The sequence below is a fragment of the Copadichromis virginalis genome, linkage group LG20 (genome assembly GCF_057382275.1).
Source record: "Copadichromis virginalis isolate Kocher_CV1m ecotype Utaka linkage group LG20, C_Virginalis_male_GT1.1, whole genome shotgun sequence".
NCBI classification, from domain to species: Eukaryota; Metazoa; Chordata; class Actinopteri; order Cichliformes; family Cichlidae; genus Copadichromis; species Copadichromis virginalis.
Genome location: NC_140637.1, coordinates 9,812,501 through 9,826,986, shown reverse-complemented (window position 1 = coordinate 9,826,986; position 14,486 = coordinate 9,812,501). Strand labels below are relative to the sequence as shown.

The 14,486-nt window shown below is 38.7% G+C and overlaps 1 protein-coding gene across 5 annotated transcripts in view; it reads right to left on the bottom strand.

Moving 5' to 3' along the window:
• Positions 1 to 14,486, bottom strand: part of nphp4 (nephronophthisis 4) — a 181,523-nt gene that overhangs the window by 118,333 nt on the left and 48,704 nt on the right. For all 5 annotated transcript variants that reach the window (XM_085444897.1, XM_085444895.1, XM_085444896.1 and 2 more), the window contains one exon: positions 11,520 to 11,656. In XM_085444897.1, the coding sequence (XP_085301023.1) occupies positions 11,520 to 11,656 (137 nt within the window). The remainder of the gene's footprint in view (positions 1 to 11,519; positions 11,657 to 14,486) is intronic.

Sequence of the window (14,486 nt, the reverse complement as noted above, 5' to 3'; positions counted from 1 at the left end):
TGTTAGTCAGAAGTCCATCAAGAGTAAGCCAAAAGTGACTTGATACCAATAAAGCCTTTAGGGCTCAACAGAAATATTTTTTAAACTGCAAAACTCGCATTTCTAATGTGTCTGCAGTCTTGAGGAAAAATAATCATATTGCCTTGAAATCTGGGTTGGGGATAAAGCCCTCAGCAGAAAGTCAAAGATAACTCTGGTGGAAAACACATCTTATCTTGGAAAGAAAACCAAGTCAGAAAACAAAGACCATATATTTCTATGCACTGTAGTGAACAATAATGGCTGACAAGGGTTTGTAGTCCGCATGAGTGTGTACTTGACACATTTTTGCCTTTCTTATTTTCCAGAGTGTTTTTTTTTATCATTATTTCCCTCTCTCATCTGTATCTGAATCCAAAATAAAATGGAAAAAAAAGCCTCTGAAGTGAAGAAGTGGAAGATTATGAGTATTAACACCTGGAAACAGCATTAACATTGTCACATATTAACAACAAAGATTTTCTTAGATTCAATTTAACGGCCCAACTCCAGGGTGAGGCAAAGGAGACACAGGGGTGAGGATGAAATATTAGTAAGCAAAACTGATTTAGTTGGAGACATTGTAATTTGAATAAAATGGAGGTGCTGAAAAAGAAAGTCCTTTAGAACAAATTTAGAAATAATAGCAGTCAAAAAAGAAATGGAAAGCAGGAAGAAGCTGCTTTATTGTTCAATTTTAAGGGAAATGAGCGTAGATTTTCAGAGAAGCCTAAATTAGTTTCTGAAGGTTATTTCTTTGTGCTTAAAAGGCAGGAGCAAGCTCTCCTCGGTGGCTAACACTAAGACATATGAAACCCAATATAGAAAATGGGTCTGATCCCAGTAATAATGGGATAGAAACTTTGTTAAAGGTCGTGACAGTTGTCCTGAACCCTCTTGACTGCTGCCAGTATAGCAATACTGGGTAACATCCAAGTCAAAAGACAAAAAAAACCCTTTGAACAAAGACAGAGGTTATAGTATTTGAGGGCTGGGGTCCTGCATAGCTTCTTTTTCCAATGGCTTCTATAAAAAACGCAAGCTTTTGACTTTTATGGTCAAAAGTTATCACTCACCCATCTAAATTACTGAATTCAGGTGTTCCACTCATTTCCACAATCACAGGTGTATCAAATCAAGCACCTAGGCATGCTGATTGCTTCCAAAAACATTTGTGGAATTCCAGGGTGGTACCGCAATAGGATGCCACATGTGCATGAAGTCCGGTCAACAGTCAACTGTTAGTGGTGTTATAACAAAGTGGAAGTGATTGGGAATAACAGCAACTCAGCCATGAAATGGCTATGTAAAATCACAAAACTGAGTCACTGAATGCCGAGGTGCATAATGCGCAGATTTTGCCAACTTTCTGCAGAGTCAGTCACTACAGATCTTCAAATTTCATGTGGCTCCACATTAGCTCAAGAACAGCACACAGAAAGTTTTGTGGAATGGGTTTTCATGGCCAAGCAGCTGCATGTAAGTGCAATCCAAGCTGCATCCAAGCCTTTTGTGCCACCAGTAGTGTAAAAGCACGCGTCACTGGATTCTAGAGTAGTTGAGATGTGTTTTCTGGAGTGACGAGTCACGCTTCTCCGCCTTGCTGATGGATGAGTCTGGGTTTGGCAGTTGCCAAGGAAAGGGTACTTGTCTGAATGTACAGGGTGGGCCATTTATATGGATACACCGTAATAACATGGGAATGGTTGGTAATATTAAAGTCCTGTTTGTGGGACATTAGTATATGTGAGGAGGCAAACTCCTCAAGATGGGTGGTGACCATGGTGGCCATTTAGAAGTCGGCCATCTTGGATACAACTTTTGTTTTTTCAATAGGAAGAGGGCCATGTGACACATCAGAATTATTGGTGATGCCACAAGAAAAACAATGGTGTGAAATGGTCTTTTTCCTGGCACTTTCCTGGGCTGAACTTTAATAATAAAACCATTAAATATAATCATCGTCTCACTTAGAGGCAAATGCCTTCATTTTCATGTGACTGAAATGGTGCTGAAACCAAGCAGACCAGTGTTTTTCTTGTGACATTACCAATAAGTTTGATATGTCACATGGCCCTCTTCCTATTGAAAAAACAAAAGTTGAATCCAAGATGGCCGACTTCTAAATGGCCACCATGGTCACCACCCATCTTGAGGAGTTTGCCCCCTCACATATACTAATGTGCCACAAACCGGACTTCAATATCACCAACCATTCCCATTTTATTACGGTGTATCCATATAAATGGCCCACCCTGTATTGTGCCAATTGCAAAGTTTGGTGGAGTGGGTATTATGACGTGAGGTTGTTTTTTAAAAGTCGGGCTCGGCCCTTAAGTTCCAGTGTAAGAAATGCTGAATGTTTCAGCATACCAAGACATAATGGATAATTTTATCCTTCCAACTTTGTGGTAACAGTTTGGGGATGGCCCCTTTCTTTTATAACATGACTGTACAAAAGTGCAGAAAGCAAGGTCCATAAAGACAGAGAGCGAGTGTGGTGTGGAAGAAGTTGACTGGCCTGCACAGAGTCCTGACCTCAACCTGATGTAACACCTTTATGATGAATTAGCGCAGAGACTGCGACTTTTGCGTTCAACATCAGTGTCTGACCTCACAAATGTGCTTCTGAAAGAATGGTCAAAAAATCCCATTAACCACCCTTAACCTTGTGGAAAGCCTTCCTAGAATAACTGAAGCCATCATAGCCCAACATCATGTCAAACTTCATGGATTAACAATGGGATGTCACTCAAGTTTGTGTGAAATACGTGTGAAAGCATATAGCAAAGCAAAGTGATTACTTTCAGCAACATAGTGCATTAAACTTTAAACTGACTGAAAACCACATCAATACAAGTCAGTTATGCAAACTATATTAAGATGAAGCCTAATAGACATTCCTGACATGAGTCTGAAAATCTACTACCAAACAAACCTAAAGGTAAAAGTATTCAAGTTCACATTACTTATTATCCAACCGTGTTATATCACTCAAAACCAGCTGTCATTACAGAGGTGCACAGTAATAATCATTTGAAGCTAACAGCACACATTCTGTGACAGTCTTTGGAAGCCATCATTAGTTATGACAGTGAAAGTGTCAGAAAGAGCTATGTAAAGAGCGAAAATGAAACCTGGAGAGAAGCAGATGGCACTTTCTCAGCTCCACACACCTGGCCAGTAACTGTAGGATGTGGGTGTGAATGTTCAGTGTAGAAAGTTACACAAATTATGATGCCAGTAATGAGTGGAGGAAGTTTCAGACACTGTTCATCCATTTGACAAGCAACTCTGGTATAGTTTACTAACACTTTAAGGCTGGGGGCAATAACATTCCCTATTGGAGCTACCTGCTGTAGTGACCTCTTGTGAATAAGAGTGCAGCTGAAAGTTACTTCTTCTATGCTGTATTTACATATTTTGATCAGGTTTCTCACTCGTACATTGATATTTATGCAAATGCTCAAAAATCCAAACAACAGTACATATGAGCAGCCTAGTGTGCAGTGTACTTTTAGTTTAAGAAAAATATATTACGTGACAAATACTGTAATTAGCAGGTTTCAGATTGGCCAAGAATATTGCGATTGTTTGTTATTTAATATTTTCCTCCATCTATGTATATATTCCTCATGAATACAGAAAAATGGTTCTTTACTGGTTTCAGGACAAAATAATTAAAAGCAAAACCACCTTTATAGCTTTTGCAGATTTTTTCCCCTGATGCTTCTGAGGGTTTTTTTTCTGCAAGGCACCATTAAAAGCTGTCAGCTATTAATCAGTAAGTTTTCATGTCAGTACTTTGTGAAATCAATGTGTAGGCTGTTGTAACAGGTAATAATAACTCTACAGATGGCAACTGTCATCTCAAGGGGCGTGTGTGAGTGTGTGAAAGAGAAATGGCAAGAGAGTGTGAGAGAAAAAAAGCAGTTGAAATTATGTCCCACAAGAGTTTTGTATAAGCCAATTACCAAGTCAGTTATACAACTCCAGCATATTTCTCTTACCTTTGAAAACCGGCAAACAAAGAGAAACACTTCTGAGCTTTTATGATCATACACTTCTCACATAGCCAGGGAGAAGATGCGAGCTGGTAATTTACCTTTTTTTTTCATGTTTTAACCTGTTTGATCTGTGCAATCAGGGCACACACCTACAATAGAAACCTTTGTTTTGTTTTTTGAAAGAGTCATGTAATATAGGCAGATCAAGCTTCACACACCTTTAAATCAAATGCATCCATGACCTGTGTTCATTTTCACCCATATCAAGACAGTGAGTGAGTGAGTGAGTGAGTGAGTGAGTGAGTGAGCGAGTGAGTGAGTGAGTGAGTATGTGCTCCTACCCACGCAGTGGATGTTAGCTCCCCCATATTGAGGGTGAGTCATTCGTGGCAAGAAACAGTAGCAGCATCATTAGCATGCTGCTCTCATCCTCCCACTCCCCTACTCCTTAACAAATTTTAACTGGCACAGAGCTTCCACCGATAAATCACTGTTGCCCGACCGCTGAAACACTTCCATAATTCACCAACCAAAAATATTGAGTCAAACACACACTCATACTGCTCCCTTTCCGTTCCCCTCCCCATTTCATTCCATTTGTCCCTAAGCGTAGCGTAACACTTTCAACCACAGCACATGGAGTTCTACACCATCATGATCACATTATGTTGTCTCACAGTTGGTCCGACTTGGAAGGAACCCCTTAATGCTGAGTCCAACTATGAGCACCAACAGCACAAAAATATGTGATATCATATCATAACTTTAAAGGATAAGGTTGTTTCTCACTGACAACACACACCAGGAAGAAAAAGTCCATTTCATGTTATTTTTTTAACCCTAATCTCTCTGTAGTACTCAGATCCAAGCCTAATTATTTATATTGTAGACAACTGTTTTTTTTTTTTTAATGAGTCACAATTCAGAATTTTCTTTGAAATTTGTTAGGGACAATTTTAACCTCAGTATTAACAGTACCAAAGGATCATCTGTGTAACTGTGTGTTCAATATATGTGCTTAAGTAGTGTCGCACCACAGAGCTTCATTTTACAAAATTAAAAACGAGGATTTGGCTGCTCATGCAACACAGAAGAATTAATACATTGTGAGTTTTGGCATTTTTAGTTGATTTAGTAACAAACACAAAAAGGAAATTTGTTTTGGTTATGAAATGTCTGTGTGTTATTTGTCTGTGATTTACAGCTCATATAAGGCCCTTTTAACACCACTTAGATCCCAGTCACACAGGCCTAAAAAGACTGGTGGGTCACATGGCAACTGCTCGGTAAAAACGAATATTCCCTAAACATTTGAGTAATTGCTGAGACTGCTGCCCATTACTCTCATTAATTCCTAAGCCCCAGTCACACAGCCTTAGAGACCAGTCAGTGACTCCATGGTAACCATCCATCACTAGGGAAAAATGTGTATTCCGCAATCAGGTTGCGAGTTGTTGCAGACGGTTGCTGGCTCTTGCTAGATAAAAAAAAAACAAAAAAACAAAGACTCAGGTAGAGGTATGTGGTGCTGCAACGAAAACCCTCATATGTCTTGATGCATTCTCAATCATCCAGGCAAGTAAATCTCCAAAGGTTGATTCTGTTCATCTGGACGTAGCGTTTTCAGTGGGAGAAACGTTTTGTCACTCATCCAAGTGACTTCTTCAGTGTCAGCTGACTGCAGGTTTCTTATATCCTATAAAACAGTACATTTGCATAATGACTGAAATCGGCACACTGAAGGAACAATGGACCTCCCAGCCCATTGTTCATTCAGTGCCGATTGTGTCCCTTTGAGCAATATGGCTCATTTGAAACAGTAAAACTTAGTATTGTTGACAGCCCAAAATGTGATGTCCCCATATGTGGACAGCAGGTCTTTGGAGGTTAAAGTAAAAGTTGTGCCTTTTGGAAAATGTTGCTTTAATGGGTAAGACAAGTTGCACTTTGACATTTATACATACATATATATACACATTCCTGGTTTGTGTCGGACTTTGTCTGGTTTCAGTACAGCTCAGGAGATAGTCAGTGAGCGTTTGCAGACAAGTTGGCATCTTCTATACACACAATACAGACAACCATATCTGTAGTAAGGATGTGTTTGTTCTCTTTGCTACCAGTCACATCCAGCAACCACTCACCAGCCAGTCAGAGAATATAAATTTTTGCCTAGCCACCAGGGGGTCACCAGCCAGTCTGTAGGCCTGTGTAACTGAGGCTTAAGGTGATGAGCAATAATGAGACACAAGGGCTAAATGATATTTAGGCAGCTGTATCAAAATGGATCTGAACCATCAGGTTACTTCTATACTTCCTAAAATGTAAGGCGATTTCTAGAATTAAAAAATTATAAGGTTGCTAAAAAACAAAACAAAACAAAAAAACGTAATTTTACATAATCGCCGTTTTAATAAAAATAAAAAATGTTTCTTCAGCATTACAGTCAGGAAACAGCCAGCATGAGGTGAGTGAAATGATAATCCCTATTGAAATGATAATCAGCAGTAGCAACTCTTCCTGCAACAACAGCTCTGCAGCGACAGTGCATAAAGCAGGCTTAGTGGAATATCATCGATAAATGACATTTGATTCTCGTGTTCCAATTTCTGAATAGTTTATCTTACAGTGTCACAGTCAGCGGTTTTGACACATATCTGACTCACACTGGTCAACTATCCTTAAGTGACATCTGTGCTCACTAAAATGGATTTTCTGGAATTTACATAGTCCCATTTACAGTCCTCACTGGAGGCTTGGCAGCATGTAATCAATAAATGACCACAGAATGTAACACTTTAATTTCTCTATCTGGACTCAGTTTATTTTACATTTCCATACTGGCTATTCAAATTCTATAAAACTAATACTTAAAAAATTTAAATGCAATACATTGTTTTGTAAAAAATACATATATATTTATAATGATTTTCCTTGCATGTTTAGAGACCTTTTAAATGCAGGTGAAAGAGTGAAATCAGTGTTTTTGCAGAATTTTTGTTTTTCAGGAGAGCTTTATTGTATTGTATGGTATTGCATGTCATCTGAAACAGTGTTCAAAGACACTCAGAGGGATTTTAAAATAATTCATGACAGAGAGAAAAGAATCAGTTGAAAATCAATTAAATAATAATTTCTTGATGATGTTTAAAGTTTATCTGTTTCCTGATTCAACAGCTGGGCATTTCTTGTCTTGTCTGACTTACAGTGTCTATAATCAGTTGCAGTCTATCTCCTCTAATGATTGGATCGTCAATCACTACGAAGACCTGGATCCCATGAATATTTTATGCTCGCCAACTGCATTAAACCCTGTTCTTTTGCGCTGCATCAGTTACATGGGTAAGTGGCCTGCAGTCAAACTGGGTTTCCTTGGAGAACAATGTGCAAGAACGCTGCTTTTGTTCAGAAATGTTCAAACAAAAAATGCTTCTTTTTTTCTTCTTTTAAATACTACCGCGTCCACAGGGGCAGTCCTACTTTGAGTGAATTTTCTTCTTTTAGGACAAATGAAAACTTCCCCGAGCTTTGTTGCCACAGTCTTTCTCCGTTCATTAAATCAGCCTAAGGCGTTTTGTTCTGCTTGCGGCGCGGCATTGGTCCTCCCCTGCTCTTCTCCTCCTCTTCATCATCTTCTGTTCTATCTGCTCTTTTGATCACAAGCTAAAATGTTACATACATTCTGACAGGATCTCAGGCCCTTTCAACAAGCGCAATAGGTTTTATTGAAGATATAGGTGAGCGGGTGCTACAGGTCACTGGAGGTGTAAGCCTTTGGCTTTGGGGAATGTAGACAAATTCAAGCATCTCTGAAGAGTAGTGTTAATTTTTTCTCTCTCCCTTTTTCTTTTTAAACAGGGGGTCAGAGTGTGTTTGAAGAGGTCCAAGACTGCAATTTAAATTAATCTTGTGCTCATTAAACTGTTATATAAAAGTAAAGTAGCTACACTAGTCCACATAAAAAAAGCACATCAACTAGGGCACAGGCTGTATAATATATGGGAAAGTGGACTGTAGAAAGAAGCAACACTGGGATAGTTTATTGAGCTAAAAATAGAAATACTTATGGGGAGATTAAGTGAAGACGATATGTTAGACAAGCAGCCAGTATAAGGATTTTGTCTCATGCTGTACTGTACATTCATCTGCTTCCCCATTCCTTTTCATTTTTGCTATTCCATTCCTGCCTCAGTATCATTTAAGCACGCTAGCATGGAGTCACACACATTCACTCTCTCACACACACACACAGACACAACGGTAAAACCGAGTTGGCGTGTGAGGTGTCAGCATCACTTCAGAGACAGCTTGATGACAATCCAGCTGGAGTCACACTTTAAAGGTCACACACAGATCACACACACACACCCTTTCTCTTTGTCTGTCTGTCTTTCTCTCTCTCTCTCTCTGTCACACACACACACATGCGGACACGTTTTAATTAAAAGCTGCAATCAAGCTGACTTCTGCATGTATTAACACCTCTTGCAGACGTGAGAATGTCGTCATATTGCTGAAGTTATAAAAGTCTGGAACATTTAACTCATCTACGCAACATAGGCTGGTTATGAGGACCTGCAAAGAACATCTCACCAAGGAGGGGGAAAAAGTGTGAACGCCAATATGAGAAAATTAGTCATGCTAGCATGACGCTTTGCTCACAGAGAAAAAGTTGTAGTCTACTTTCCCATATTTACACTTAGGTACGGAAATAAAATATACAGAAATAATTTCAAACTGTATGCATGCAACAAAAACTGGATTGAAATACAAGAAATATCCTTGGAAACGAGAAAGGGGACAAAACATAAAAAGGACAGAGCTGCCTGTAAATGCTTAATGATTGAAGTGCCAAAGGGAATAGGCCTGTTTGGAAAAGAAAAAAAAACTGGGTTAGTCTTTTTTTTTTCAGTTTTTACTGAAATATGTTTCATTAATGCAAAAGTAGTGGAGACAAAATCCTAACTGACTGTTTGATTGTACAGATCAATCAATAATGTTCTAAAGGGAGGTTTAGGGCTGCATGACCTGCATATACAAGCGTATGTAAAACCTTGTGAAATTACAGGTCCTTAGCTCCACTAGCATTCTCTTCAATCTTCCATCATCACAAGCTGACTGTTGTGCTGGCAGTAGGTTTTGTACCTTGATACCTTTGGTCGAGTTTACAACAAGACTACTGAGATAAGAACCACCATCCAACTATAAGTCAGCCAAAAAAATAAATGAATAAATAAAATATTTATTCTTCTGTGGATCTTTTGCATTATTGAGATTCTACACAGTTCTATCCAAAAGGAATACAACTTCTATGTAAAAAATTAGACCAATATTTATACTCGCTGTCAACTCTGTGCTGGTATATAACAACTATAAACCACCTTTTTATGGTATGAAAAATAAGCATCTAGTTTTCACTCAAAATGAGAAAAACACTTGCCATATTTTTTGTCATTACTGAATTACAGTGTCCTGCTATGAATGCACCAGACCAGAACCTAAAGGAGCATTATCATTAACAATGCGTAACATAGCAACGATTTGTCACAATCGTCGGTATTTTACACGATGGGATGAGAACGTGTTGTGAAATTTAAATGCTTCACTGTTCTTCCTATGCTGCTGTTAAGTGGCCATGTCTGTATGTCTGAACCTTTTTCCACCGGTTGTTTATAAAAAAAATTTTGTTTGTGTTGGCTTGTTCTTGTCACAGTACACGCATGCGTAAAAACCACAATGAGTTTGGACCTTTGTTTTCACGCTGTTATACAGATGTTGGTCCCCAGTGTCAGAACAGAAATTGTGCAAAATGTCTTTTAAATTATGCTGTCCCATTGTTTCCGGAGTAATCTACACGGGGACCTGAACTTGTCGTAACACATTACTGTGGGATGATTTACAAAAAGTTTATATTGTTCCCTTTTTCAGTGAGATTGCTCTTGAATTTTTACTTTATGACATATTACTGCATATGATGTGGATGCTGTGTTTATTTATTTGTGCTGTGTGAGAGTTGCATTTGTGCGATTTCTTTTGCTAATAATCTGCTGTCCTCTTGGCCAGGTAATTTATGAAAACAGATTTTTTTGATCTTAGTTAGGCTATTACATGGAATGAATAAGATACTGATTATTTAACATTAACATTATAATGCAACTGTGGATTAAAAGTACAACGTCCCTGCACTGGAAAAAGTCAGCAAATGTTTTGGGCCATTTCTAATCAGATTTGATTGATAAGTACTGTTATTTTCATTTGTTTTTTTTATTTTGGTTTAAAATTCAGTTTAATTTATTTCAGTTTTCAGATTAGTTTTGTTTTGATTTTAGTTTTAATTTTGGCTATTGATGGCATTTGTCAGCTTTTAAGATTTAGAAAGTCAATAACAGTACAAGAAATACAATAGACCAAACACTTGTCCTGTTTGTGTTCACAGATTTTACCAACACTGAGTTTTTCAGTTCTGCTGACTACCCTAACATTGTTCTATACATGCAGTTTTACACACAACCGAATTCTTAAAAAAGAAGATAAACACCCATAGTGTTTTCAAGATGGCTACGATTGACAAGATCTGCCTTCTTGAAGAATTTTGGTTATTCCATCACAGACACACTTACAACACCTCATACTATTTGCTCCACTTAATCAAATCTACTCTCCTTTAGTCCCCTGTGTTTGAGTTTGGGGATTAAACCCAGCAGTATCAAAGAGCAGGCAGAGAGGGATATGGAGTGACAGTGTTGTCATATCAATTCCCATCCTTACTGGAGTCACATCTCACTTAGGCTGAAGTGAACAGATAGGGCCTGTGCGAAGCCATTGTACATATAATTGCTAGTCCAAAGCTGCACCTGTCAAATACGGTTAACCATCTGGGTTTCCACAGACAAGAAAAAAAGAAAAGAGGATAGATAAGCTCCATTTAGTTTGGGAGGTGATGTGGCTTAAATTGCAGTGGCAGCTGTAAAAGGGCTCTGGCTCGCACACTAAAGAAACGGAAAGTGAGATAGAGGAAAGTAGGCCGGAGAAAATAATCTTGGCAGAGGTATGTCAAGGCCATCCTGGTCATCTTTAATTTGAGGAGATTGGTGAATGGCCACCTCACAAGAATGAAATCAGGACTGTACGTATGCATCGTACATGTATCTTCATAAAAGGGAACCGTAAGGCAATTTGCTTTTCCCAAGTAAGCACCACATATACTGTACATTTAAGGGAAATAGGATGTCAGAAGAGGAAAAGACATGCTTTATGAGTATATAGTTCAAAATGACACTTTGCCAGTATATTTTTTATCAATGGAATATCGTTTTTGACTGCAGTAGCAATTTAAATGCTTCCAACTGCAGAGCTCCGCATGAGAATATGGACTTTAAAGAAGATGAGACACAGATCTGTGTATTTTATGAAAAACAGTCATCTAACCTTCCCTGATGTGTCATCTGCAAAAACTATCAAGACTGTGTGTGTGTTATGAAAGCTTGGCCTTACTGTGTTCTGGCAGTCAGCATTGATCAGCTGCAGCAGCTGGCTCTCGAACTTCTCCAGGGACGGCTGAAGGGAGATGGTAAGTCTGTTCAGGGTGAAGGGCAGCGTTTTGAGCGTCTGAGGCTTCAGCAGAACATCTCCTGATGACAGCGTGAACATAACATCAACTGACACACACGCCTCAATATTTACACGATTTTCCTCAGTCATATTTAGAGTGCTTTCCTAGACTAAATTGATTTCTTCCCTGCTCTGTTAAATGTGTTTTCCACTCAGAAAATGTCTGTTCCATTTAAGATAAGATAAGATAGAACTTTATTAATCCCTCGGGTGGGTTCCTCTGGGAAATTCGACTTCCAAAAAGCACAGCAACGACCGAAGTTACAGTTGGACTACTGTGGAGGAGAAAACACCATCTAGTGTAATACATGCAAGCTACAAGTTCTGAAATACATTTCAGTACAGTTTGTTCATGACCCATTTGTAAAATTAATTTTCCATCATCCCCAGAAAATGGCATCGGAGAAGTTCGAGAAACATGAAAGACTGATTTCAAATGAAAATGCACAGCTTAAAAAAGCAGAATCACTGTGTGTATACTCCGTGTTTAATATATAAAAGTGAATGATATGTGCAACAAGCTTATTCTGGATTTTTTTCAGTTTTATGAAAGATTTATTAAAATTCTCTTCACATAAAGTAAGGACAAAACATTATGTGCAATCCTGGCAGATCAGCCAATCTCAGTGCCGCATCAGCTGATGACTCTGTTGACACCTTTCTAAAATCCAAATCAGGATATCTGCAAGCTGCTTTACGATCCACCTCCACCCTAGCTTCTGTATTCATGCTTTATTGCACCTAATCCACATCTGTTGTTCTTGATACATTCTCTGTTCTGTGCCTGCTGATGTGTTATCCGCACCTTTAGGCTCTCATGTGTGCATGTGGAAACTGAAGAAGGTCCCATAACAGAACCAAGTAAACTACAACTACAAACTACAGATAGAAATATGGGCCTATATGTGCTAATTGTCTTCGTAGTCCAGTTTAATTTGCAGTAGTTTCTGAAGCATCACATAAGCTACCTTACAGCCATCAAGGAAAAAGAATTTCATAACATTTGGAAGGTTCAGTGTCTCCTGATGTCAGCTGAGAATTACAGCTGTCAAGATTGATGAGCTGAAAAAGACAGTCTGAAAATTCCAGCTTTCATCGAAATTGATTCCGACCAAAGCGTCTGACAGGAAAGAGCGACAATCAGCGAGTGAGTCAGTTGGTCAGTTGTGCAGCTGCAGCTCAGAATTTCGAGCCAGCTGTCCACTAATCAAAAGTTCTATCAGCTCCTTCAGTCCGCATGCCAATTTGTCCTTGAGCAAGATATTTAACCCCATAAAATTGCTGTACTGAATTATTTCTTCTTACATTTAAAAACAATATGTAACATTTAAAGGATCTACATTATACACTGCAGTTATGGTCAGAGGTTTACATACACTAATCCTGGGCATGAATGACATTTGTATTTGAGGCCTTGAATGATTTCTTTGAACTGTCTGTTTAAGGCACGATATGCTAAAGGAAACTTAACCAAATATTAGAGGAGTCTATATAAGTATTTGAGTCTGTATGTATAATTTTAACCCTGTGTGCATTATAGAAAATACAAAATATATTCAAACTCATGCAACCATTTTTTTTGTTTTTCATTAAATTCATTCATGCTGTACAATTATTATATCGTGGGAAAAAAAATTATCATGATATTCATGTCCATGATGAGTATGAAAATGTCTGACCACAACTGCACAAACAGGACTTAAAACACATCATATAGAACAAACTGAGGACTTAAAAGTATGAAAGTGGTTAATATGTACTTATCAGCAAGTAATATAACACACTTCCAAGCAAGGGAATTTTTCAGTAGCTCAGCAGTCAGGAAAATAGTGACTGCCAGGACAGCAACAGAAAGGTTTCTGTCCTGGTTTGACATATTAAAAAGAGCTCAAAGACATGCTGCTATATCTCGCCCCCCTACATGGTCTAAGACAATTGAATCTAAGCTGGCTAACATCTTAACAGACAGATTTTGGCTGCTTGTGGAAGATGGATAGCCGTCATTTTCTGAGATATTGAGAATTTTCAAATCACATAGAAATATATGCGGCATCTAACACACTATCCCTGGTATACATCAACACAATGTTCCTTCAGCCCTGTATTGCATGTCTGTAACTGACTTGAAATAAGAGGTCATAATTAAGCTAGTTACAGATATACACACATACACACACACACACACACACACACACACACACACATACATACACACATATATATATATATATATATATATACACACACACATATATATATATATATATACATATATATATATACACACATATATATATATATACACACATATATATATATATATATATACACATATATATATATATATACACATATATATATACACACACATATATATATATAAAAAAAAACACCCAGCACGCCCCTGCGGGCGGTTTATCCTTCAAGCTCGGGTCCTCTACCAGAGGCCTGGGAGCTTGAGGGTCCTGCGCAGTATCTTAGCTGTTCCCAGGACTGCGCTCTTCTGGACAGAGATCTCCGATGTTATTCCTGGGATCTGCTGGAGCCACTCGCCTAGCTTGGGAGTCACCGCACCTAGTGCTCCGATTACCACGGGGACCACCGTTACCTTCACCCTCCACATCCTCTCGAGCTCTTCTCTGAGCCCTTGGTATTTCTCCAGCTTCTCGTGTTCCTTCTTCCTGATATTGCTGTCATTCGGAACCGCTACATCGATCACTACGGCCGTCTTCTTCTGTTTGTCTACCACCACTATGTCCGGTTGGTTAGCCACCACCATTTTGTCCGTCTGTATCTGGAAGTCCCACAGGATCTTAGCTCGGTCATTCTCCACCACCCTTGGGGGCATCT